This window comes from Rattus norvegicus, chromosome 3 (genome assembly GCF_021556685.1).
Source record: "Rattus norvegicus strain SHRSP/BbbUtx chromosome 3, alternate assembly SHRSP_T2T, whole genome shotgun sequence".
NCBI classification, from domain to species: domain Eukaryota; kingdom Metazoa; phylum Chordata; class Mammalia; order Rodentia; family Muridae; genus Rattus; species Rattus norvegicus.
In genome coordinates this window covers 12,409,752-12,433,925 of record NC_141536.1, presented here as the reverse complement: position 1 = coordinate 12,433,925, position 24,174 = coordinate 12,409,752, and the positions used below count along the sequence as shown (strand labels likewise).

At 52.3% G+C, this 24,174-nt stretch overlaps 1 protein-coding gene across 7 annotated transcripts in view; it reads right to left on the bottom strand.

The window, feature by feature from the left end:
* Lrrc8a (leucine rich repeat containing 8 VRAC subunit A) overlaps positions 1-24,174 on the bottom strand; it is a 27,148-nt gene extending 2,974 nt beyond the window's left edge. The window contains exons 1-4 of one of the 7 annotated variants that reach the window (XM_087652680.1): positions 23,636-23,754; positions 20,702-20,810; positions 16,008-16,092; positions 3,469-5,633 (exon numbers count right to left, since the gene is read on the bottom strand). In XM_087652680.1, coding sequence (XP_087508806.1) covers positions 3,469-5,625 — 2,157 coding nt within the window. In that variant the 5' untranslated portion in view covers positions 5,626-5,633; positions 16,008-16,092; positions 20,702-20,810; positions 23,636-23,754. 7 annotated transcript variants of the gene reach the window in all.

Here is a 24,174-nt window from a genome sequence, read left to right as displayed (position 1 = left end):
GTGCGGGATTCCTTAGAACTGCAGTTACAGGTGCTTGTGAGCTGCCTGACATAGGTGTTGGGAACTGAACTCACGTCCTCTAGAAGAGCCTCCTAGTCACTGAGTCTAGCCCCGGCACAGACACTGTTAACCCATCCAGTGTTCAAAACCAGCAGTGAGTGCTCTGTGAGTGTTTCCCATACTCAAGCTCAGCAGATAGGGGGTGGTGCCACAATTTGAGCTTGGTTCAGTAGTGATGCTCTGTGTCTATAAGGAAGGGGCAAATCACAGGGAGTGGATAGAGCTGCACAATGCCCACTCTCGGGACCCCACCACTGTCCCTATTCTCCTGCCATGGAGAGGTGACACGCATCGTCTGACGTTGCTGCCCATTTTGGTGAGGATGCGAGCTTTGCTTCTTGCCGCTATTCACATGGGAACCGCACTCTCATTCTATTGAATACAATGCCCTGTTCACGAACAGGAAGGAAGCCTCGTGCCCTCCTGGGCCTCAGTTTCCCCATTTTTGAAACATAAAGCTTGGACTAGAAATACTCGTCTCCAGCATTCCTAAGTCAGAACCTTTGTTCAGGGTGGACCTGAACTCCATAGGTTCTGGTTCCCAATGGGCAACTTAAGTTTTCTCAGCAGAGAAATGAGTGTGGCTCCTGCCTCAACATGAGTATAACTCACTTGCTCGGAGATGTCTCCTCCGCTGTGGCCAGGGGTCAGAGGTAGGCAAGGTGGCTACAGAGTCTACAGTTCAGGGATGTAAAAGGCAAGGGTACATGGGAAGTGGGCCCTGCAGGACCCAGGAACCACAGCCTTCCCAGAATAGCCACAATGCCTCCCTGCCCCACTCCCACTGCCACCATCCTATGATAATGATAAAGTCAAGGGTAGTAGGAATGGTTCTGGCCGGTGACTGGTGGGGTCAGGTCCACTCAGTCAGTCGACACCTCCACAGGTCCCTTCTTTAAAGTCCTCTCCCCAGAACCTCACACCATCACTCTGCCACCAAATACTCCCTAGGCCTCGGAGAAAGTGAAGGTAGTTTGGTAATTTGGCTCCCTGATGTGGCCACATATATCCTTTGCCCCTAGTGTCCCTAGTCCATTGAAGGATGAAAGTTGTTTCCCATCGTCCTGAACCTCACTCACCTCTGCTGTCTCTCCATGATTATCATGGAAATGGCCTCAGGGCCACCTGGTCTTCAATAAGGACAACGCTTCTAGGAGGCTCTGGGAAGCACCTCTTCCATGGCTCCTCCTCAACCTTCCTGACCAACCATCTGGGGAAGTGCCATCTCTGAGCTCACACAGCCCAATCTGCCCTTCCGCCAGCCTTGCTGCTGGCCAGTCACAAGCTCCATCCACATCTGTTCCTTCGCTGAAGCCTCCACACAAGGAGTCATATACTCCAACCCAACCTTACTTTTCACTTGCAAGTTCATGACAGATCCTTGTCTCTCCCCCTCTCCCTTCTCCTGGATGGTTACACCAAAGATCTCTCTTCATCCAGGAGCACAGTAATGTTGACTGAAAGTTTCAGGCCAATTCACTGAGAGCCTAACACAGTATGCATAACTGCTCATTCCTCTGAAGACCTACACCTCCTCTTGGGTCCTGGCTCACGGTGTAAGAAACCCGAGAGCCCCGCACTTCCTCCCCAACCACTAACCCATGACTCTCCCCACAGGCTCTGCAGACTCATCGTCATTTCTGTCCCTAGCAGCCTTATCCAATTCAAGCCTCCCACTTCACTGCCCACCCTACTGTAGTCTCAAGCCCACGAGGGCCCAGCCTGCCTGTAATTGGTCCAAGCATATTTTTCCCTATAAAAGACATCTGGGTGCTTGTAGGGGTGGAGACAGGATGTGACTAAGCAATGTGCTAAACAGGGTGTCAGAGGGTCCCCTTCCTCTAGTACAGGACAACATGCCTCCACCAGCTCCTTCCCTAACGGGTGACCTCAGCTAATAGGCACGACACTAACAGGCATGTCTGGTGTGAGAACCTGGGGGTGAGGGACAGGATAAGACAAGGCTGAGAGCTAGCCCACAGCTTCCTGAATCCAGCCTAGCACCTGTGGCACAGAGAGTTCATCCCACCTCCCTGAGGTAACCAGCCTCCAGCACTACTTAGCACACTCCCCCCACACACATTAAAGACAGGACTGGGCTGGCGGTGCTTCCCAAACACTGTTCTTCATGGACCTCCAAGACCCCTCCTCAGAGGCCCCACTCTAGTGGAAACAACCAGAGTCGACCATCGTCCTTGGACATTCTCATATGTACAATAAACCAAGCCAAATAAGCCAAATAAAGACTGCCCCCATCCCTCTGACGTGGAGGATCCACGCTGGCCTACACTAAAGGCGCCCAGGACAAAGAAAGAAAGCATTACTGTGGAACACAGAGGTGAGTCCTGAGCTACACACACTGTCCTCCACACCTGAGGCTGGCACAAAGAGCTGCCGGTAGCAGGTCCCACCTGCTGAAGGCCACCACAACCTCCACTCAAGAGTGAGTAGCACCAGCTTGCTTTAAGGACTGGATTAATGGAGGCACAGAGGTGGTGGCTGAATTGGCACTCTAGCTCTGTCTCCTGATCCCTAACCTCAGGCTCCCCACCTTTTACTGGAAGACATCCTGTAGGCCTTGATGACAGGGCCTGACATTCAGTTGCTGCAGCCTGGGTTCCCCTGACCACAAGCCACACAAGTGCTCTGTCCTTATCCAGTCTAACTGGCCCATTACCTCTTGGTGGGGGCTCCAGTCTCTCAGTCAGTCTCTCAATTTCTGTCTCTCAGTGTCTGTCTGTCTGTCTGTCTGTCTGTCTGTCTGTCTCTCTCTCTCACACACGCACACACACACACACACACACACACACACACACACACACACACACACACACGGCTGGGTGCACAGGGGCCACCTATAGTTTCAAGGGCGTTGCTTTTCTCAGTTCTGGCCCTCAATTTCCTCTCCAGAAGAGCAGTGGAGTGAGCCTACCTAAGCCACACTTTGTTCTTCACCACTCTGATGCAGAGAAGCGGGGACATGGGCAATGTTGGAGTTACAGAGGCCATCTGGCTTCACCTCAGCTAGCAAAGCCACCCACAGAGTTTCTCCTGCTGGGGGCATACAGGCTGGTCTCTAGGCTAAAAATATTGTTGGGAGACAGATACCACAAACTCCAAGGTAAAAACTACCTCCCACCACCCCATTTCAAAAGAATCTTGGTGTTGGGATTCCTGTCTTATGCACATCCCTGAAACACAGGCCACACCATCCCTTTACAGCACAATACTGATATTCTCTGACAAGGACAGACTCTCAGCCTGAGATTCTGATTTAGCAAACCTGCGATGAGGCCTAGGAGTCTAACTCCTGCACCCTCGTTGTTTCTAGAACACGGAGCTTCTAGAACCCAGAGCATCAATGGTATTGAGAAATGAGTCCTCTGAGCAACCAGAGCAGCCACTCACCCTATTGGCTGTGACGGCCAGGTTCTGGAGGTTCTGCAAGAGGCCAATGTCAGCGGGGAGCAAGGTCAGGTTGTTGTGGCTGAGGTCCAGGTAGCGCAGCTTGCGGCAGTAGAAGAGCTGGGTGGGAATTTTCTCGATTTTGTTGCGGTTCAGGTAGAGGCGCTCAAGGTTGGTGAGGTTGCCGATCTGGATGGGGATGTAGGCGATGTGGTTGTACCACAGCTTAAGGCAGGTGAGGCGGTGCAGATGCTGGAAGCTGATGATCTCCTCGATGGTCTTGAGGTTGTTGTCCTTCAGGTCGATCTCCTGCAGGTTGTGGAGGCTAAAGATGGAGTGAGGGATACGCTCCAGGTCGCAGCGGATCAGCTCCAGCTCTGTCAGGTTAACCATCTTCTTGAGGCTGTTGAGGACGATGAGCTTGGTGCCCTCATTGTTGATGGACAGCTTCTGCAGGTGCACGCCCACGTCCGTGACCACCTGCGGCAGCTTGCTCAGGTTGCTTTTGAGCCGCAGCACCTTAAGGCGTTTGAGCTCCCGCAGTCCGTCAATGACGATGTAGCGGTTGTTCTCTGCGCTCAGGTTGCCTGTCAAGTGCAGCTCCTCCAGTGTCTTCAGGCTGTAGATCCACAGTGGGATCTCCTTGATGTCAGTGAACTTGATGTGCAGCGCCCGCAGGTTCTCTCGCAGGAAGGCCAGGGCGGGAGCCTCGATCTTGGCTGCCGTGTGGTACAGCCAGAGCTCCTTGAGGCCTGTGAGCTGGGCGATGCTGGGCGGGATGGTCACGTCGGGGATCAGTTCCAGCTTCAGGACCTCTAACTCCAGCAGGTCAAACACGGTGTCCGGGATGCCGCTCAGCATGAAGAGGTGCAGCTCCAGCTTGTCCTGGGCGTTTTTGGTGAGCCGCTGGCGCAGCTTGTCCAGCGTCCACTCGTTGTTGAGGTTCAGCTGACGCAGCTTGTTCTCACTCACCTCAGACAGGAAGACGGCGAAGCGCTTTGAGTAGAGAGGGTCATACTGGTCAATGAGGTGCAACATGAAGGCGAAGTCATTCTTGACGTCTGGGATGTCGCTGTAGCTGCTCTCCTCTCGGATCGACTCAAACGAGTACTTCTTGAGGGAGCGCCGGAGCATCCACCACAGGGTGTACATGCAGATGAGGCCGTAGAAGATGACCAGGCTGATGTAGAAGGACGCCAGGATCTTGAAGAGGGTGGCCAGAGGGTGGGCACAGCGGTAGGTGCGGTAGCCTGTCAGGCTCTCGATGTCCACGGTGCAGTCCACGTCAAACTTGATGTTGTGCACATAGTACACGGTGTAGCAGATGATGAGGAAGAACTTGATCACCTTGATGATGGTCTGCCGCATGTAGAGGCGGTACACGATGTCCCCCTCCTCCACATGGGTCCGGAACTTCTTCACCTTCTCAAACAGTGCCTTCGCCTGCTCCCCTTCCTTCTTGTCCAGCACACCTGTCTCGGAGCGGTCCACGATGCCCTGCTCAATCCGTGACTTGGTCCGCTGCAGCATGGGCACAGTGGCCTCCACATCCTCACTGACCGTGGATGACTTCTTGTCCATGGAGCCATTCATCTTGCTGAAGGCTGGCTTGGGGTCACTCTCCTCCACTACTGTCTCTGACAGGGCCCGTGTGGTCCATGGCGAATCAAAGCACTTGAGCAGGATAGACACGAAGTGCTCCAGCTTCGAGCTGGTGCGTGGGAACTTGAACCAGAAGTTGCTGCAGGCCAGGAAGATGAGGGTGTGCAGGAGCACGAGGTAGGGGAAGTACTTGGCAAACCAATGCAGGCGGTTCTCGTAACACACGGCATCCACGTAGTTGTACTGGTGGCGATCTAGGTCATACTTGATACCTGTGGGGCCCGTGTCAGGAGTAGGCAGGACTGTGGAGTTGGGGTAAGTGGGCTCTGGGCTGGAGGCCCCCCAGCCCCGGAAGGAGTCGTTGCAGGAGTCTTTGGTGACCCACTTACAAGGTAGGCAGATCATCTTGTCCTGGGTGACTTGCAGTGTCCCCCCAAAGACAGCAATCATCAGCATGACAATGGAGATGTAGTCAGTGAACACATCCCACCACGGCTTCAGGATCCGGTATGCTGGCTGCGTGTCCGCGAAGTAGCGGAGCTCTGTCACCGGAATCATGGTTTAACCTGAAAGGGACCCAGAAGAGGGGTTTACCACAAGGCAGCTTCACAAGTCTGGACCCCAAGGATGAGGGAATATAAAAATTCCACCACCATCCAAAACTCCATCCTACGAGTCGGGTGTGGTGACACGCACATGCCTTTAACCCCAGCACTCGGGAGGCAGAGGCAGGTTCTGAGTTCTAGGCCAGCCTGGCCTGAATACAGAGTGAGTTCAAGGTCAGCCAGAACTACACAGAGAATCTGACAAACAAACAAACAAACCAAAACCAAAACCAAACAACAACAGAAACCTACCCAAACCATAGCCCAAGGACCAGCTCCATGAAGCGACAGCAGTAACCTGGAGGAATTTCTGCAGTGAGGAAGACCATGAACTCAGTCTTTTTTGTTTGTTTGGTTCATTTTTTTGAGATAGTCTATGTAGCCCTGGCTGGCCCAGAACTCTGTAGACCAGGCTGGCCTTGAATTTACAAAGACATTTCTGCCTCTGCTCCCAAGTGCTGGGATTAGAGGTATGCACTCTCATGCATGGCAAAACAACTTTTTAAATTACTTTTTTATACATATGGGTGTTTGGCCAGCATGTACGGCTGTATGCACGTACAAATCTGTTACCCACAGAGGCCAGGCAGGGAGTCCGATTCCCATGGAACTGGAGTTAAAGAAGGTTGTAGCACCACGTAAGTGCTAGGAACTGAACCCAGGTCCTCTGAAAGACCAGCCAGCATTCTCAGCTGCTGATCTATCCTCCAGTCCTCCAAAACTCATTCTTATAAAACAAATTGTGAAGTCTAAAAATCTACAAATGTAGTCAGGTGTGGTGTCACACATCTTTAGTCCCAGCAGAAGCAGGAACATCTCTGTGTGCTTAAAGCCAGCCTGACCTACATAGAGAGTTCTAGACCAGCCAGGGCTACATAGGGAGATCCTGTCTCAAAAACAAAAGAAACTAAACCCCATCTCCACATTTAGGTGTAGACAGGGCTATGAAGACAGACAGGTCTAGTGAGGGACTCGTGGGGTTAGGGGTACAAGAAGGAGGTTATGGGTAACTTCCTGTGAATAATCTGTGGTGTGGGGAAGGGAGCTGTAAACAGTAAGCCTCCCCAGAGAGCTCATCTGGCTGCACTGGGAGCCTGGGAATCTGGGTCTAACAGTGGCTTCTGTGGCTCCAGTGGCCAGCTGAGTGTGAGAAATGCTGGACCAGGAGCTGCTTTAGGAAGAACTTGCCCTGTGCCACAAACATGAGTTTAAGGGCAGTCCCTGGAATCCATGAACATTCTGCCAAGGAGGCTAAGCTTAATCTGCTCTACAAAACTGTAGCAAGTGGGGTATAGGAAGGGTCTAGCACCAGAAGTTCGCTAGAGAGCATCTGGGAAACTAGAAAAGGCATGAGATGAAAGGGAAAACCATGGCCCCGCTAACTTGGCTGCCCTCAGAGTTCTCGATGACTTCTGGTTCAACATCTGACATAGGGTCCTATCTAGTGTTAGGCTGGCCTCAGACTCATCCCCACACATAGCCAGTGATGACCTTAAGCTTCTGATCCTGTCTACTCCCTAAGGACCAAACCTAAGACTTCCTGCATGCTATACAAAAGCTATATCAGCAACCCCATTTTAAAAAGTGAAACTGTGTTTTTACTTAGCACCACATGTTCCTGATCAGAATCTAGTCTTCACACCGATTTTTAAATATTGTGTCAGATAGGGCTCATTCTCTCCACAGAGGAGCAGGACACCCTGTGGAGGGGCCTACTGTATTTTCATACTGATGTTGATCATGGCAGTAGTAATAGGTCCTTCATGGTAATCCTCTCCACAAAGGCCAAGTGCTCCCAGACAGTCTCTTGAGCACACCTGTGTGAGGCTAGAGGCATTTCGGATTTAGCACAAGTGGCACTAGCTACAGCACAGGGCAGGCTCCTCCCACACTGGCTCCAGTGGACTCTCTCTGCTCTGTCTTCTTTAACCTATTTCACAGACAGGAAAACAGAGATGCAGGGAGGCAAAACACCTGTCCAATGTCCTCTCTTACCAAGTAAGACATTGGCCCACTCCTCCTGGCTAAGCTCGGGCTTGCTCTATGGGGTTTGCCCTCCTCTTGCCTGGGGTCCCATGCGCAGGAGGTGCCTGATACATGTGGTGTTCAAGAGACCATCTCAGGTGTTCAGGATCCCCATCCCTGGATTCCCACTGTTTAGGTCACCTCAGGCCAGGAGCCACTAAGACAGCTCTCCTGGCAAGGCCTGGATTCTTGGGCCAGGATGAGTGTCTATCCCACAGGAAGGCCCCAGCCCCCTAATGACCAGCTGGCTTTGTACACCACCCACACTCCTGAGAGGGGGCACAGGGGTGGGGTGGGGAGGGCTGGCTGAATCACACAGCTGACCTCCAGCAGGGAACCGCTTAGGGTATCTTTCCCTGCTCCAAGGCCCCATCCAAGGGAGCTGAAAGCTGGAGAAGGGGATGGGTAAAGATTTAGGACCTGAGGAAATGAGATATCCTGTCCCACTCCTCCAGGAGACTGGTTGGGACAGACAGACAGACGGATCAGCTCTGGCTGTGACTTCCATTTCACAGTACTTCCTTTGATTTCTGAGGCCGGTGAAGCAGCAAGACCCACTAGCTCCCTTAGGAAGGAGATACTCCAATCCATTCATGCTAGCCACCTGCCCCACCCCCATCTCAAAGCACATTCTGGGTTCTATGTAGCCCTGAGCTATATTACCCTCTGTGAGGGTAATAAACACATCCAAAGTGTACCCACCTAGGACCAGAGTGTGGGCTGATCCCAGAGCTGAGAGGGAAGAGGACTGAAGCCCAGAGAAGACCTGGGCCTGAGAGTGACTTGTGTAGAGGACCACACCTCCTGGCAGGCATATTACTTCTGCAGTTAGAGCTGGCATGAGACTAGCTGCTTCTTCAGCACAGCAGTCCAGGACACACATGAGTAATAAACACAGGTGTTCTCAGAAAGAGACAGGGTGGGAGTGGGCAGGGATGGGTGTGGATCTGGGTGTGGTAAGCCAGCGGTTTCAGGTGGATGTGGCTTGGGTAGAGCTAGCAGGTGACCCCTCCCACTTCCTGCCTCAGGGAGGGACTGGAGCTACAGGGAGTAGTGAGGTGCGGTACCCTCCACAGCCCAGGGAACAAGAGGAGTGAGCACCCACACAGGGAGCAGCTCTCCAAGAAGAGGCTGAGAACGGGGCCCAGTCCAGAATCTACTGCGCTGCCCATGGCTTCGGTTGACTTTGAGATATGAGATAACTACCATAAAAGAACCCATGGTGCCACTCCTGTGTCTGGCCAGCACTGTGAGGAAGAGCTGTGGCTCAGGTGTCTCCTGTATCTACGGCACAGCCTTTTCATCTTGCACAACAGAAACTCTGATCTGTAGTCAGAAGTGTCTACCCATCTCCATGGACCTCATGATTCTAAGTCTCTCTGGGATCACACAGCACTGCCCTGTAAGCCACCTGATATGGGAACTAAATTCTGATTGTCTGGGAAAGGAGCAAGAGCCTTAACCACTAGGCCACCTCTCCAGAGTCTATTCGTTAAAAACAAAACAAAACGAAAACAAACTTTTTTTTGAGACATGGTTTCACTATACAATTCAGATTTGCCTCAACTCAGCAATCCTCCTGCGTTAGTTTCCTAAAGCTGGGATTAAGAGTGTGAAGCATACACTGTGCTTCTTCCCTAAGGCTCAGTACTACCCCCCATGCCCATCTCACAAATGGGCATACAGGCTCAAGACGGACTGCACACCCAGGCACAGTGCAGCCCACACAATCCACACCAGCCATTCCAATGAGCACACCTACCTGCCCGTGTCCTGGACGTCCCGAGTGTGAAGGAAGAGCAGCAGAAGGGTGAGAAGGGTACAGGGGAGTAGGGTCTTTCTCAGGGAGTGACCTGCAGGCTGTCTAGCTTCTGTCTGGAAGGGAACAGAGACCGCAGCAAATGTGCCTATGCCTCTGTAGTGTAAAATATGGTTCACAGACTGAAAGGCAAGTGACAGACCCCAGTCTTCTGCCCCTCCTTTGAACCCCACCCCGGATCATTCAACAGGGCTTGGGCCCTGGGACCACTGTCATTCATTACCACAGACAGGTCTTGTCCTGATCATGCCTCTTGCTGCTGCAGTGGGAGAGATACTACCTCAGTTTCCTAACACAGTCAGGCTACCTTGAAAATATGGTGGCACCAAGGCCCTGAACTCTGCAGAGGAGCAAAGACTGGGGCCAGGCTAGCTCTGCTGCTCTCTAGGAGAGTGAGCTAGGCAGGTGGCTTTCCCTTTCAGAGCCCTGACTCCTTCCTGACATAGTGCCAGGTCCTAGGCCAGAGCCTGGAGATGGGAGAGGGGATGGGAACAAAACAGACACCCTACCTGGTGTAGTGAACCTTCCAGGACTTGCTACTGAAAGGAAAGTATGTGGGCGCAGTCATGGAGGAGGTGAACAGAAGGAGAGACTCCAGACACAAGGTTGAGAGATAGACAGGTCCAGCGAACAGTAGGTGGACAAACGGCCAGTGCAATGGAAACTGGGAATGGAGAGGTTCTTCCTGTGCTGCCAAGGAAAGCTGGCCCAGAACAGAGGCCCTGAGATGTGCTCCCCATACCCACCACAACAAGGTTCCCATAGGAGAGAAGGAAGCAGAGACCTAAAGTGGAAGCTTAGGTTTCTAATCAACATACACTTTCGTTTGATTAGAAAACTGGTTGGAGGGACTGGAGAGATGGCTCAAGGGTTAAGAGCACTGGCTGCTCTTCCAGAGGAGCCAGGTTCAATTCCCAGCACCCACAGGACAGTTCACAACTGACTGTAACTCCAGTTCCAGGGGATATGACACCCTCACACAGACCTACATGTAGTCAAAACACCAATGCACATAAAATAAAAATAAATCAATCTTAAAAACAAATACAAGTTTTTTTTTGTTTTTTTTGTTTTTTTTTGGTTCTTTTTTTCGGAGCTGGGGACCAAACCCAGGGCCTTGCGCTTCCTAGGTAAGCGCTCTACTACTGAGCTAAATCCCCAGCCCCCAAATACAAGTTTTTATGGAGCCCATGGTCATGTCTCAAGTACTTGGCCAACCCCTGGGTTCCATTCTGAGCACCAAAAAAATAGAGTATGAGTTGCAAAATAAATTACAGCCTTAAAGGAGAGGGACAGCTGGCACCCAGGTGCAAGACTAGGTGTCCCTGAGACTGAAGTTCAGAAGGCAATAGGGAAATGGGTCAGGTCAGGTCTCTGTCCCAAGACAGGAAGGTTTTGGAGACTCTAAATGGAGAGCAAGTATGAGAGAGTGTGAAATAGGCTGAGGGAAGACGGAAGAGGCTGTGCCTTGCCACGCCGCAGCAGTCGCTGCTTTTCCTTTCTTTGTAAGAAAGGGTCTCACACAATCCAAGTTGGCCTGCAAATTGCTATGTAGCTGAGGATGACCCTCAACTCCTGATCCTCCTGCCTCCACCTCTCCAGTGCTGGACAACAGGCAGGTACCGTTATACTCAGTTTACCCAGTACTGGGGATCAAGCTCAGGGCCTCATGAGTGCCAGGCAAGTACCACGTCCCCCGGGCCCATTTGTTCCAGTGAAGATGAATCGATGTCCTCTAGAGACTATGTCCCAGAGCTGGAGGGAGTATGGTGGGAGATCTCTCCTGGTGCTCATGAGTGGACAGGAGATGCCCGAGGAGAGGGAAGACTGGGAATGAATCTGTATAAAATAGACTGTTTGGGGCTCATCCCAGGGCCCTGTGTAGTTTGGGGTGTGGAAAGGTGGACTATGAGTTTCTCAAGCAGACTGAGCTGAGAAAACAAAGGTAGGCAGGCCAGTGCCTGTTCAAACTGCAGGACAGACACAGCCCAGCAGTGTTCACACAGTGGGCGTAAGGATCAGAAAACCAAGTGCCTGCTGACAGGAGACACATGAAATATTTGTTACACGATCAGAGGACGAAATACTATACAGCAAATAAAAGTGCAGTGAACAAAAACACTTGACACAAGGACAGATTCAAAGTCTGCTAACTGTGTGACCCTGGTAACAAGAGGACACCTGCTCTCGCTACTCCTTCTCACTCCAAGTGAACAGTTCATTCTTACTTGAGTCACTCACTTGTTTAGAGGAGTTATGTGTGGAGGTCAGAGGTCAACCTCTAGGCTTTGGTCTCCCCTCCTATCATGTAGATGTGGCTGCTGAAGTCGGGCCAGCCTTGGCAACAGAACTGTGCCTGCTGAGCCGCCTCGCTGCTGGCCCTGCAGTCCTCTTTCCTGTTGACTCTTTTCTTGAAAGACTTTCAGAGATGACATTCTTATCCAGCAGGCTGGGGGAATTTGAGAGGAAGACAGCAACTCCATGTTTGAAGAGGCTCTTGTATGTGTAGTCCATGACCCTCTGCCCTGAGACTCGCTGCCAGACATGTTAAGCTTGTCTCTCTCTCTGGCACTGAGACTGACCCTCACGTGTCCTAGGTGAGGGTGTCTTGGCTGACCAACCTACCTCCCAGCCTGGGCCTTCCCAAGCTTTGCTTCAGTGTTTTTAAGATTTCTTTACTTGTGTATGAGAGCTCCGCCTTCATGCTCAGGAGAGGGAACCAGATCCCACTACAAATGACTCTGAGCCACCATGCTGGGAGTTAAATTCTCTGCAAGAACAGCCAGCCTTTTTACCTGCTGAGCCATCTCTCCACCCCTCTTGCTTCAGGTCTTTAACTTCTTTAACTTCCTGGAATCTGTTGCTATAACACTTGTGACACATGTGGCTAGCACAGTTTTGAGCTGCAGAGGTAACACTGTCACATGTGACATTCCCAGGTCTGCAGATTTTGGTCGGCTCTGCCATCTGTCCTGTCGGATCACTGGGACTCAAATGGTGGAAGGAGAGGGTGGGGCTGATGCAACCTTGACACTTTCCTACGTGCCTGAGCTACTTCACTGTACAAAAGTCGCCCCCAGGGGCTGGTTCTTTCCCGTCCTCACACTTGTGACAGTCCAGCAGGCAGCAGTGGCTGCTGTACAGGTTACCATGGAGTGAGCACCCCCTCCTCCCAACCTGTGCACTCTCTGCCCAAAAGCACTATCCCACTGGTGAACTCGGGACAGCTCCATCCTTGCCAGATCCTGCCTCGCCCCCAGACACACAGAACTGCATTCTATACAAGCCACACATGGGAACAGAAGGGTCAAATAAGCAAGCCAGAGAGAGAGCCACTGCTCCTCCTAGGTGGCAGGCAGACAGGTGGCAGAGGGAGAATAGGAGACAATGAGTTCAAGTTCATCCCCAGCATGGAATATTCTAGTGGCTCAAGCACATCATTTAACCCACGTCTGATGCTGTAATTCTGAATAGGAATGCTCTCGCTTCACAGATCTGTATACAGTGACCCAGATAATGTCCCAGCCTAAATAGGAAGCTGCTGACAAGGGTGAGGGGTATGATCCCCAAAAGCAGGACAGGGCCACTGCTGCAGGGTGACACCAGCAAGATGAACTTTTCTCAGACAGAGGAGGTGACTACTGTCCAGGAGGAAGGCATCCACCACCACCCGTGCCGTGCAGCTGCCCTGCCCTGAGGTGCCAGTCTGCGCCCAAACAGTGAGAACGAGGATCCCAGGTGACACGTGGATCATACGGTAAGAAAGACAGAGTCTGAGCCCACTCTTGTTTGAGTTTTTGCCTTCTCACCTTCAAGTCTACTTTTTTTAAGCCTTTAAATTTTTATGTTTATTTTATTTTTTTTTTGAGAAAGGCAAGAGGCAAGTGTGGTGAAGCATGCCTTTGATCCTAGCACTTGGGAGGCAGAGTCAGGTGGATCTCTGAGTTTAAGGCCAGCCTGGTCTACAAACTAAGTTCCAGGATAGTCAGGGCTACACAAAGAAACCCTGTCTTGAAAAACAAACAAAAGAGGGAGAGAGAAAGGCAAGTGAACAGAGGTTTTAAAAAAAAAAAAAAAAGCAAAGTTCTCTACAGCTAGAAGACGACTCAGAAGTGAGCTGCCCGACCTTTCTTATCGTAGTGAACGGCTTCCCTTTACTTCATGTGTGCATGTGCACCTGTGCAGAGGCAAGAACACACACCACAGTGCAAATGCGGGCCAGAGAACAACTTGAGGGAGGGAGTCAGCTCTCTCCTTCCACCGAGCAGCAACTGAGGAACGGATGTAGGTGTCAGGCTCAGTGGTGCCTTCCTTCACTGGCCCATCTTGCTCACCTGCCTTCTGAAAAAATGTCACTAGAGCAGGGACCTCAGCCCGAGGCTCCACAGACCCCTTTGAGATTGAAAGACCTTTTCACATGAGTCAAATATCAGATGTCCTACATATCAGGTATTTACATTACGATTCTAACAGTAGCAAAATCACAGTGACGAAGCAGCAACGAAGTAACTTTATGGTTGGGGTCACCACGACCTGAGGTGCTGTGTTAGAGGACGACAACAGTAGGAAGGCTGAGATCCACCACACTACAGCCTAAGACTGAGCGCATGAGCTGTGGCAACCTACCATAAACCTGTGCTTGTTTGAAAACAGTCCATCAGTTTAAAAAATAAAACAAAACAAAACCCTTCATTACTACATGCATGGAAAAGCACGTAAACTCCACGAGATTAGGTCAGAGGATGCCTTCAGCCTTGTCTGACTGAACCACCAAGGACCAGAAGCTACTCTGTGAGGAAAGGTCAGCCCTGTGCTCCCCCACCCTGTAGTGACAACACACAGCCAGGCAGTAAGAGCTTGAAGAGGGACATGCCATTCAGTCATGTCTCCTCTGCTATCTCAACTGTAAGGTGGGACCGTGGCTGTTGGGACTGCCACTGTAAGAACTGAGGACAAGATGTGCTATATCTGTTTGAAACCTACCATGTCCCAGAACTGAACCTGCCATCCTAAAAGACCCTCCCACAGTTCTGTTGCTTCTGTCTCAGAGGGTAGAGTACCTTCCTGCTTCCAGGACTCAGGAAAGGCTACCAGAGCCAGTCCTCAGGTACTGTGTCCCATCTTTAGGACCGCCCTTTCCCATCCCTCCTCCTCCTTTCCTCCCTCTCCTCACACCTCTTCCCTTTCCTCAAGAGGAGTTTATGCTGCTCAGGTGGCTCCAAAGCCCTGGGATGGATGCTCCTCCAGCCTGAGCTGCCCAAGCGGCTGGAACCACGGTGTGCGCTGCCCCTAATTTCCTGCTGATGCTTTTTTAAAAAAGATTTATTTATTATATTTATGAGTACACTATAGTTGTCCTCAGATACACCAGAAGAGGGCATCGGATCCCATTACAGATGGTTGTGAGCCACCATGTGGTTGCTGGGAATTGAACTCAGGACCTCTGGAAGAGCAGTCGGTGCTCTTAACCGCTGAGCCATCTCTCCAGCCCCTGTTGATGCTTCCTAAACAGACAGAGAGACAGGCAGGCAGGCAGGCGGGCGGGCGGGCGGGCGGGCGGGCGGGCAGGCGAGAGAGAGAGAGAGAGAGAGAGAGAGAGAGAGAGAGAGAGAGGGGGGGGGGGGGCAAGGGGAGGGAGGGGGAGAGAGACAGATAGAGAAAGAGAGAGAGAGAGAGAGGCAGGCAGGGGGAGGGAGGGGGAGAGAGACAGATAGAGAAAGAGAGAGAGAGAGAGAGAGAGAGAGAGAGCCCGCCCAGAGACTCAGGCAGCTCCTACACCTGGGCTACAGTCCTCTGAGCTGCAAAACACACAGAGCGAAAGAGCCCTTTGTTCAAGCACAAACAGAACCTAAGGGACAACTTCCCTGTAGGCAGAAGGAGGCTGTCCCTCTAAAATGCTCCTGGGGAGGGGAAGGGCTGGTCCTTAGAGACCCTGTGAGACCCTGAGTAGCTGGCTGTGCCCCAGGGCCCAGGCCTATGAATCTGCCCCAGGGCTGATGCTTCCTCACACACTGGGCCAGGAGGTGGGAGAAGGTCTCATCACCATGTGGTACACAGCCCCGTATCCTGGCCAGACCCCTAAACCCAGCTGGAATGAGTGGGAGACTGTGGGCTGGGGACTTACCCTGCCCAGGAGGGCACTCCCTCACCTCCTGGGAAACAGCCTAGGGGAGATGGCAGGCCGGATGGGGCAGGAGGGTTAAAGTATCTGAAGCGCTTTGGCACTAGGGCAGGGCTTCCCAAACAGGTCTGTCCTCTACAAACCCATAGGGGTGTGGCTGCATTCTGGTAAAAGGTGACAGCACGGGCCACCTCCTGGACTACCCCACTGGCACTGGAATCTATACAGCTCAGCTGCTGAAGCTTAGACCCTGCCACTACCCTTGCCATGTGCACAGCACTTCTTGTCCCTCAGCTTCCAACATCACGGCAAACCGCTCAGCGGCTCCCAACCTCAATAGTAAGTGACTGGGAAGAGAATTCCATCTCACCTGTAAAGTAACTGTAACATTTGTTTCTTCTGGAGGTTGCAGAGGGGATGAATGAAGTGGTCCTCAAACAGCTTTTGGGTCATTTCTATGCAGTAAAATATGTGTTACAGTCATTATTAATCAGGGGTTGTCTGAGATATTGCCTGGGCTGCCTTGCTAAACTCCTCCTGTTGCAACTCCAAAGCAGCACACAGCACCATTGCTGCTGCTCTCAGAACAGCAGTGCGGAAAATCCCTCTCTCATGTGAAGAGCTTGAGGCCCAGAGCGGTGAGGTGACTTGATGTTACAGGACCTGGGGGCAAGATGGACCTAGATCTGACCTGCCACTGTGCCAAGCAGTTCCTAAGACAACAAGACTCCTCAGTCTTGCTAAATCCACAGTTTTTTCGAGAAGCTTCTTAGGTAGAGCCTCCTCTTGACGAGGCATGAATAGAAATGGGGCCTTTGTAAGCAAGTCATACTCAGGGGCCTCTAGTATTTCAGGAGTTAAGGAAACTGGAGCCCAACTTTGGGTCTGCATCCCAGAGAACAAAGCAGTCTTGAAGACTGGCCATGATCTGCTATGAACATGTTGTGTCTTCTCATGGTTAAGAAATGCAGGTGTAAGCACCCTGGACAGGCTGCAGACACACTGGCTGTGGGTCCAGAGGAACTGGGTGCTCGCCTGGACAAACAGGCAAGGGGACCCAGCCATAAGCAAGCTGTCTGTCCATTCCCCAAATCTGAACCCAAGGAGCCAGCTAGGGAAGGCAAGGTGCCCACCACTGGGCCAGGTTCTGCCATGCCACCTGAGCTGCTGGGCACACATTGGTTATGCTGACTGTCAGAGAGGGCACAGGTTTGGCAGATGCACCTCTGAGGTGGGGTGGCATGTAAAATCATGGAATTTTACAGTCACTTTTACTCTAGAGGGAGCGTGAGGCTACAAGCAATTTAATTTTGAGATTTCAAGCCCTCAAGAGACAGAAAGAACTTACCAGGAGAGCCCAGAGCATCTGCAGTGGGGTCACAGCCTTCCAGGAAAAGATAAAGCCCCCCCTCCATACACACACACACACACACACACACACACACACACACACACACCACAAAGAGATAGACAAACAGTCACACACAGAGAGACAGAAACAGAGACAGACAGATAGACAAACAAAAAAATCCAACCTGGTTCTGGAGAAGCTCCACTCTACTCCCTCCTGGCTTCATTCACTAAAGGCTGGCTGGAGCTAAGAGTGGCTTTCTGGTCAGTGTCCCCAGGATGGTCTGTAGACCACTACCCTGCCCACATAGGGAGCTTCTGCCACATGCAGACTCCTAGGTGCAGCCTTCCAGGACTGACTCCAAGTCTGGGGCCAGGGTCAGTGGGAACCACTTTACACATTCTATGAAAGTGTCCTCAAAGGGAAGAGCTAGCACAGAGCCACGAGGGCAGAGTGGATGGAGCATGGGTTGCCAAGCCTCTTGCTCCAGTCTCAGGCCTGGGGTTGTGCTGCTCCTTACAACCTGAGGCAAGTGACCACACCTTCTAAGCCTCGGTCTCTGTCTGTCTGACAGCAAAAGAACAGCATGTACACGGCTGGGGTGGGAGTAAATGCGGTAACACAACAGGCTTCTCAGCACCAAGGATGTTCATGGAGGACAGGACATGACATTGGGAGGAGGGGGAGGAGGAGGGCTCGAGCCAGCTGCTCAGGGGCCAGCTTGCGTCTCCAAGAAGCATGGAGACCGCGAAGAAGGGCAGAGGAGGAAATGGAGTGACGGTGGGGAGGGCTGAGGAGAGCCACACAGTGAAGTGGGCACCAGGAGATGAGCAAAGGGCGCACACCCTGCCAGATAACACCCTGCTGACTCTGGCTGCCAGGCTTGATGTGCCTCACTACGAAACCCCAGCCGATGCTGGCTATGGACGTACACACCTGCAAGCCCAATACTAGGGGGTAGAAGCTGGAGCAAAAGGAGTTCAAGGCCGGGGCTGGGGATTTAGCTCAGTGGTAGAGCGCTTGCCTAGGAAGCGCAAGGCCCTGGGTTCGGTCCCCAGCTCCGAAAAAAAGAACCAAAAAAAAAAAAAAAAAGGAGTTCAAGGCCACCCTGGGCTGTATGAGAACCCATTTTGTAAAAAATGCTGATATGGGGCTAAAGGGATGGCTCCATGGTTAAGAGCACTCACTGGCTGCTCTTCCTGAGGTCCTGAGTTCAATTCCCAGCAACCACATGGTGGCTCACAACCATCTGTAATGGGATCCGATGTCCTCTCTTCTGGTTTCTCTGAAGATAGTGACAGTGTACTCTCATACATAAAATAAATAAATCTTTAAAAACGGCTGATATTTAATTGTGCCCGACGGTGGCTCTGTAGACTCAAACAACTGGAAAGCCCTTTTCCTTGTCTTCCAACCAATACGATCTCTGTCTGAAATTCTGTCACCAATACAAAACCGACCTGGAGGTACTGTAAGGACCAACAGTCAGGTCTAACCTATGACTCCAGTGTCTGTACAGGACAGACTCAGGCACATATAGCAATCCACTCAAATATTACACTTCTCCCTGACCCGCATCTGGGCCCTGGTCACACCTCAGGCCAGCATGATGGGCCTAGACTGCTTACAATCAGAGAAGGAACCTATCTCACACAGGCACTTCCTCTGGCTTCCTGCTCTCCACTGACCAGCAAGGCAGACTGCAGCTCATGCCTCCTCTCCCCAGGGACAGAGTTCCTCAACAACCAACAGGAAGCTCCCACAGGGCAGGGCAGTCACTGCTGACCTTGTTCCCATAAACAAAAAAGTATGAGAACACCACACACGCGGCATTTCCCACCTCCTCCAGGGGAGCTGCAGCAGGAATGCACCCTGTGTGTGCCGGCCTCAGCGTCTGTCCGAATCTGTCCTGGAAAAGAGCTCTGCACCCTGGCTGCCCTTCCAAGAAGCAGGAGAGCTAGAAGCCAGTGGCCCCAAAAGGACCTGACTTTTATGAAGCAGGCATCAGAGAAAAGAGGGAGGGTGTGTGTGTGTGTGTGTGTGTGTGTGTGTGTGTGTGTGTGTGTCCGTCCGTCCGCCTGTCTATCTCCTATTTATCCCAGTCTCTGATGTTAAAATCTAAACAATATGAAGAAGTACAATTATGTTTCCAGCCCTCTAGAGGCTGAGGTAAAAGGATCAAGGGTTTGACACCAGGGCTGAAAAGATGGCTCAGGAGTTAGAAACACTTATTGCTCTTGGAGAAGACCCAGGTTCAAGTCTCAACACACACATAGCAGCTCACAACTGTCTCTAACTCCACTTCAAGGGAATCTGAAGCTATCTTCTGACCTTCAAGGATACCAGGCACAGCCATAGTACACAGACACACATGCAGGCAAAACACTCATTGTTCATACACATAAAGAAATAAAACTAAAGAAGACCGGCTGGAGGGATGGCTCAGCGGTTAAGAGCACTGTCTGCTCTTCCAGAGGTCCTGAGTTCAATTCCCAGGACTCACATAGCAGTTCACAAGTGTCTGTCTATAACTCCTGTTCTAGGGTATCTGACACCCTCACACAGATATACAAGCAGTCAAATCACCAATCCACATTAAGATAAAGATGAAGACTTTCTAAAAAACTAGAGAAGATGGATGAAGAGGAGGAATAGAAAAAGTAGTAGGAGTTGTCATAGTAATTGTTGTTGTTGTTGTCGTTGTTGTTGTTTGAGGCTATCCCAGGAGTAGCCAGCCTGGGCTACATAGATATTGAAAGGAATAGCCGTCACCCCAGCTATAAGAGACCTTGCCTCAAAAAGCAAAGAAAAGGAAAATTATAAAAGTATAGGAACGTATCTCCAACAGATCCGTCTGTGAGCAAGTAAGAGTGAAGGCTGCTCCACTCATGCTCAGGAGCACATTCTCAAGGCTCTGACGAGTCCCACGACAGCCAGAGTTCTCTAATTTCAGTGACCAAAGGAACACCCCTCGAGAAATGTGTCACAGGCAGCATGTCTAGCTAACCACACCAATGAGAGCTGCAGGGAGGAGAGGTGGTGGTGACAGTCACATGTCCCTCTCTTTAGAACTGTCTTGAGAACTGTGTGAAGAAGGCAGAGTGTGTCAGAAAGTATTGCCTAGAGCTGGCCCTGCTGACACTGCTGTGCGAGCTGCAGAACACGCTGTGAAAGGACCGCAGCATCATTTGCCAAAGCTTGAGCAGTGGTCTCTGTCCAGTGCTGGCCCATGTCCAGGCTGAAGCAACATGCTAAAGCCCCAGGAAGGAAGCCGGGGCTGTGGACTGAACTTAGCTCCTATAACTGTCTGGGTCTGGTCCTCTGTTCTTGTCTCTGTCCCCCAACCTCTGTCTCTGCCTCAGCTTTTCCTGAAGGAATGCAAGAGGTCCCAGCATTACCCGAGAATGGTAGTGTGTGTCTATGATCCCAGGACTGGGAGACTGAAGCAGGAAGATCAGGAGTCCAAGGCCAACCTCAGATATACAGTTAGTTTTGGGAAGTAACTTAAAGGTAGAATGCTTGTCTATCTAACACATACGAGGCCCTGGGCTCAACCTGCATTACTGAAACAGAACCCAGAACACCAAAGCAGAGGGCGCAGGCACCACTCGGATGCCCTGGATCCTAAACAGGTCAAAGGACCATGGAAATGGAGGTGTGCTCATGCCATCTGCCTGGGAGAGGCAGTACAGAAAGTCTGGAGAGAGCCTTACCCTGAGATGGCTCTGCTATCTTTGTGTTGGCTGTTGGTGCTGAGGCTGGTCCCCGTCTGGATGCACAGGGTCCTGACATTCCTTTTGCTCCATGGACGCTGCTGCTGCCCTATGAGAAAGCAAGAGTTACAGTCAGCAGGCACATTTGTGGCTCTCAAAGACACTTATATCGTTCATGGAATATTTTTAGAGAGCATGGAGATAAGTAACAGAGCCTCCACGGGGCTCTGGAGCAACAGGAGCTACCAAAAGGGTGCCTGCCCCACAGATTCTGGTTCTCTAAGAGTCCCCAAGGCAGCCTTTTCAATCTGGAGGCAAGACTCTGCTAGGGACTCAGGCTCCGCCCTAGAGCCAGACCAAAGGTGTTAGTACAGTTTCTTAAAGGAACAGGTATCTGGTGACCGCTGGGTGTGAGTAGGAGGTTCCAGGCAGGAGGCACAGCACCAGCAGGGGAGACGAGGTGGGCAAGATGTTGCAAGCTACTCTTGGTCATAGTCCTGGAGGTGGGAGATGGCCAGAGAGAAATGACAAAGGCTGAGCCAGGCCAGACAAGGGCTCTCATTGAAAAATAAAGACACACTCTCCATAGAGAGCAAGTGGTCACTACCTACCGACAGGCACCATGCTCTGCACTGCTTACCGAAGACAAGGGGCTGAGTGAGAGAGAAGTGTGAGCACTACTCCAGACTTGGAAGACAGCAATCATATGGAGCCTGGATGGGAGTGTGGCCCAGCTATGAGGGACTTAGAGCATTATAACAGTAGTTAACTAGGAAGGAAGCAGCAGAAAACAGGACCTGGGGTAGGGGTGTCTCTGAGGGACTAGGAAGCAGCTGTCATACTTGTGGAGATGTAGGCTCTGGTAAAAGACGGAGGCCAAACTCAGTCCCCCAAGCCACAGGAAGACAAGACAGGCAGGCTCTATGTGACCATGCAGCAAAGTACCTGGAGTCAAGAGGGTGCAGAGGCCACCTCTGCCCCACCCTCTGTCTCAGACAGGACTGGAACACTGCTGATGCTGGCTGGACAGTCCCTTGTCACTTCACAGCCATGGCTGAAGTAGGACTCTGGACTCCCTGACTCTTGCTAGTCCCTTCTTGAAGGACATGTGCCCTGGATAGCCTGCTCAATAGCCCAAGCCCCCTCCTTGATGCTCGGCTGCTTCAGGACCCTGCAGCCTGTATTTACTTAATGTCTGTATTCATTCCTCCTGAGCTATCGGGACATCTCTGCTGCTTAGCCCGAGCCTCAATGTCTCTGTGTAAAAACCTGGACTCATCCAGTCTCAGGACACTGAGCTGCGAACAGGTTGGTTTCAGGCAGCAAGTTGGGGTTTGGCCCCATTAGGATGACCCTCAGAAGCCCACGCCCTCCACAGAGGCCACTCAAATTTGTTAGAAAACTTCATCCTAGCAAATGTGCCTTAAGCATGAAGAACGAGTGTCCCGGGAGTGGGAGGTGTGGCCAAACGCTTCTCTAGTCCCTACTTCTGTACACCACCCCGAAAACAAAGTGGAGCTTCAGACCCCAGGAAGGCTCCAGAAAGCTGACCTCCAGCACCGCTCACCTGTCCTTGGCTGCCTGTGACAGCTGAGGGACAGACTGACCTTCATCACGGAAACAGCAGTATGAGTGGCCTAGCCCTCGGGCACCACCCCTGGGCCTCTGAATACACCCCCACTCTCCTACTTATTCTTCATGCACTGTCTGTCTGCCAGTGTGTCTGCTCCAGAGGGCCTAACACCGATGACAGATTTAAAGGGACCACTGACACACTTGCAAGGTAGAAAAAGACCTTGTAGCCTCTGGCTACTCATTTCTGTCTCCAAAATTCAGCCCACAAATGTCCCCAGTCCTCACACACTCTCTCCCCTCCACACCTCATGCTTAAAGCTATCCTAGTTGGGGCAGGGGAACAGGAGGCCATACAAGTGTTGCTGTCCTAAAACTACCACTATTTCAGCCCAGTTCCCATCAGGAAAAGGTTAACATAAACTCAATGTGTCCTTTCCAAAAAAGACAGCAATTGCATCAAACAGAACCAGCCTATCTTGATTCATTCCAGTCCAGAGGAAGGGGAGGAAACCTTACCAAGGCAGGTTCAAGAACTCAGGTCTCAAACAGAGGTTAGAGGTCCACGTCTTTACCCAGCACTCAGGAAACAGGCGAATCTCCATGAGATCGAGGCCAGCCAGACTGGTTTACATGGAGAGTTCGAGGACAGTCAAGGCTGCATAGTTGAGACCCTGTCTCAAAAAACAAACCCCCACCCCCTGTCATCCCAGGCTCTCTGCAGTTCTTTCAGCTTGGGATCATCTATGCTGACCTCCAGCTCACCAACAACATTCTATATCTGTCACTCCTGTCCAAGAGATGCACAAAACAGGGACAGAACCAAACGGACTTTCATATCAGGAGTCGGTCGTTCCTGGAGGCCCAGTCTGAGGTCCCAAAAGCCTGTGCTCCCGTCCCCATAGCAGGGGACAGTCAGGAAGATCAGGAAGAGGGAGTGGTCCTAGGAAAGAAGCCGGCGCCGGGAAGCCCAGGGTCAAGAACAGAAAGAGCTGGTGGGGGAGCTGTCAAGAGAATCCCCGAGTGGAACCTCTGGGAAGGGGACGCGTGCGCAGAGGGGCGCGGATCTGCGGGACCAGCGCGGCAAGAGCGGCCTGGGGAGAGCAGCGGAAACTCGGGTGAGAGGCGCGCGCGGAAAACAGGGTGCCCGGGAGGGGGCTCGCGCGCCGCTGCACGGCCCAGAGGGTGGAGTCCGGGGCCGGCGCCCGCCGGAGGCAGGGCGGAGCGGAGCCGAGCGAAGGGCCAGGGTGGCCGGCGTCTCCGGCAGCGAGAGCCTCCTAGAACTTGAGGGGGCGGAACGCCCGTCCGAGTGGGTTCCGTGAGGTGACAGCGCGCGTCTCACCCCCCACCCGACCCACTCACCTGGGCTCGCCGCTCGCAGCCGCCGGGCAGGCAGCCCTGGCCCTCCACCACCCTCTCCGGCCGCGGGACGCCGCGCTCCTCCGGCGCCTCCTTTTGTTTGTCCCTCACTGCACCACTCTGCCTCCCCCGCCCCGGAAGTGACGTCACGGCTGGGCGCAACCGCGGCAGCCTGGCCGTCGCCATATCTGTTAAGGGGAAAATTTGAGGCCGCTTCACCCGACTCCCTCCCTCGCGCCTGCGCCCAGACACTTCGGGAAGGAAGTAACGGAGCGGAGGTCAGCCCTCTTAAAGGGACGAGGATCCCTGCAACCTAAGGCACTCGGTACTCCGGGAAGAACGGCGAAGTGACCCAAGCCGACGCAAGTACGCGCTCACCTCCGGGTTTCGATCTCCATTGGGCCAGCGTCCTCATACCTTTAGTGCTGCTCATTAGCTGACTAGCTGCCCAAAGATACAGGTGCCCGCAAACGTAACTGCTCTGCTGACTGCGGACTCGCGCTCCGACATGTCCGGCTTGCGACGGTTGTCCCTGAAAAGCC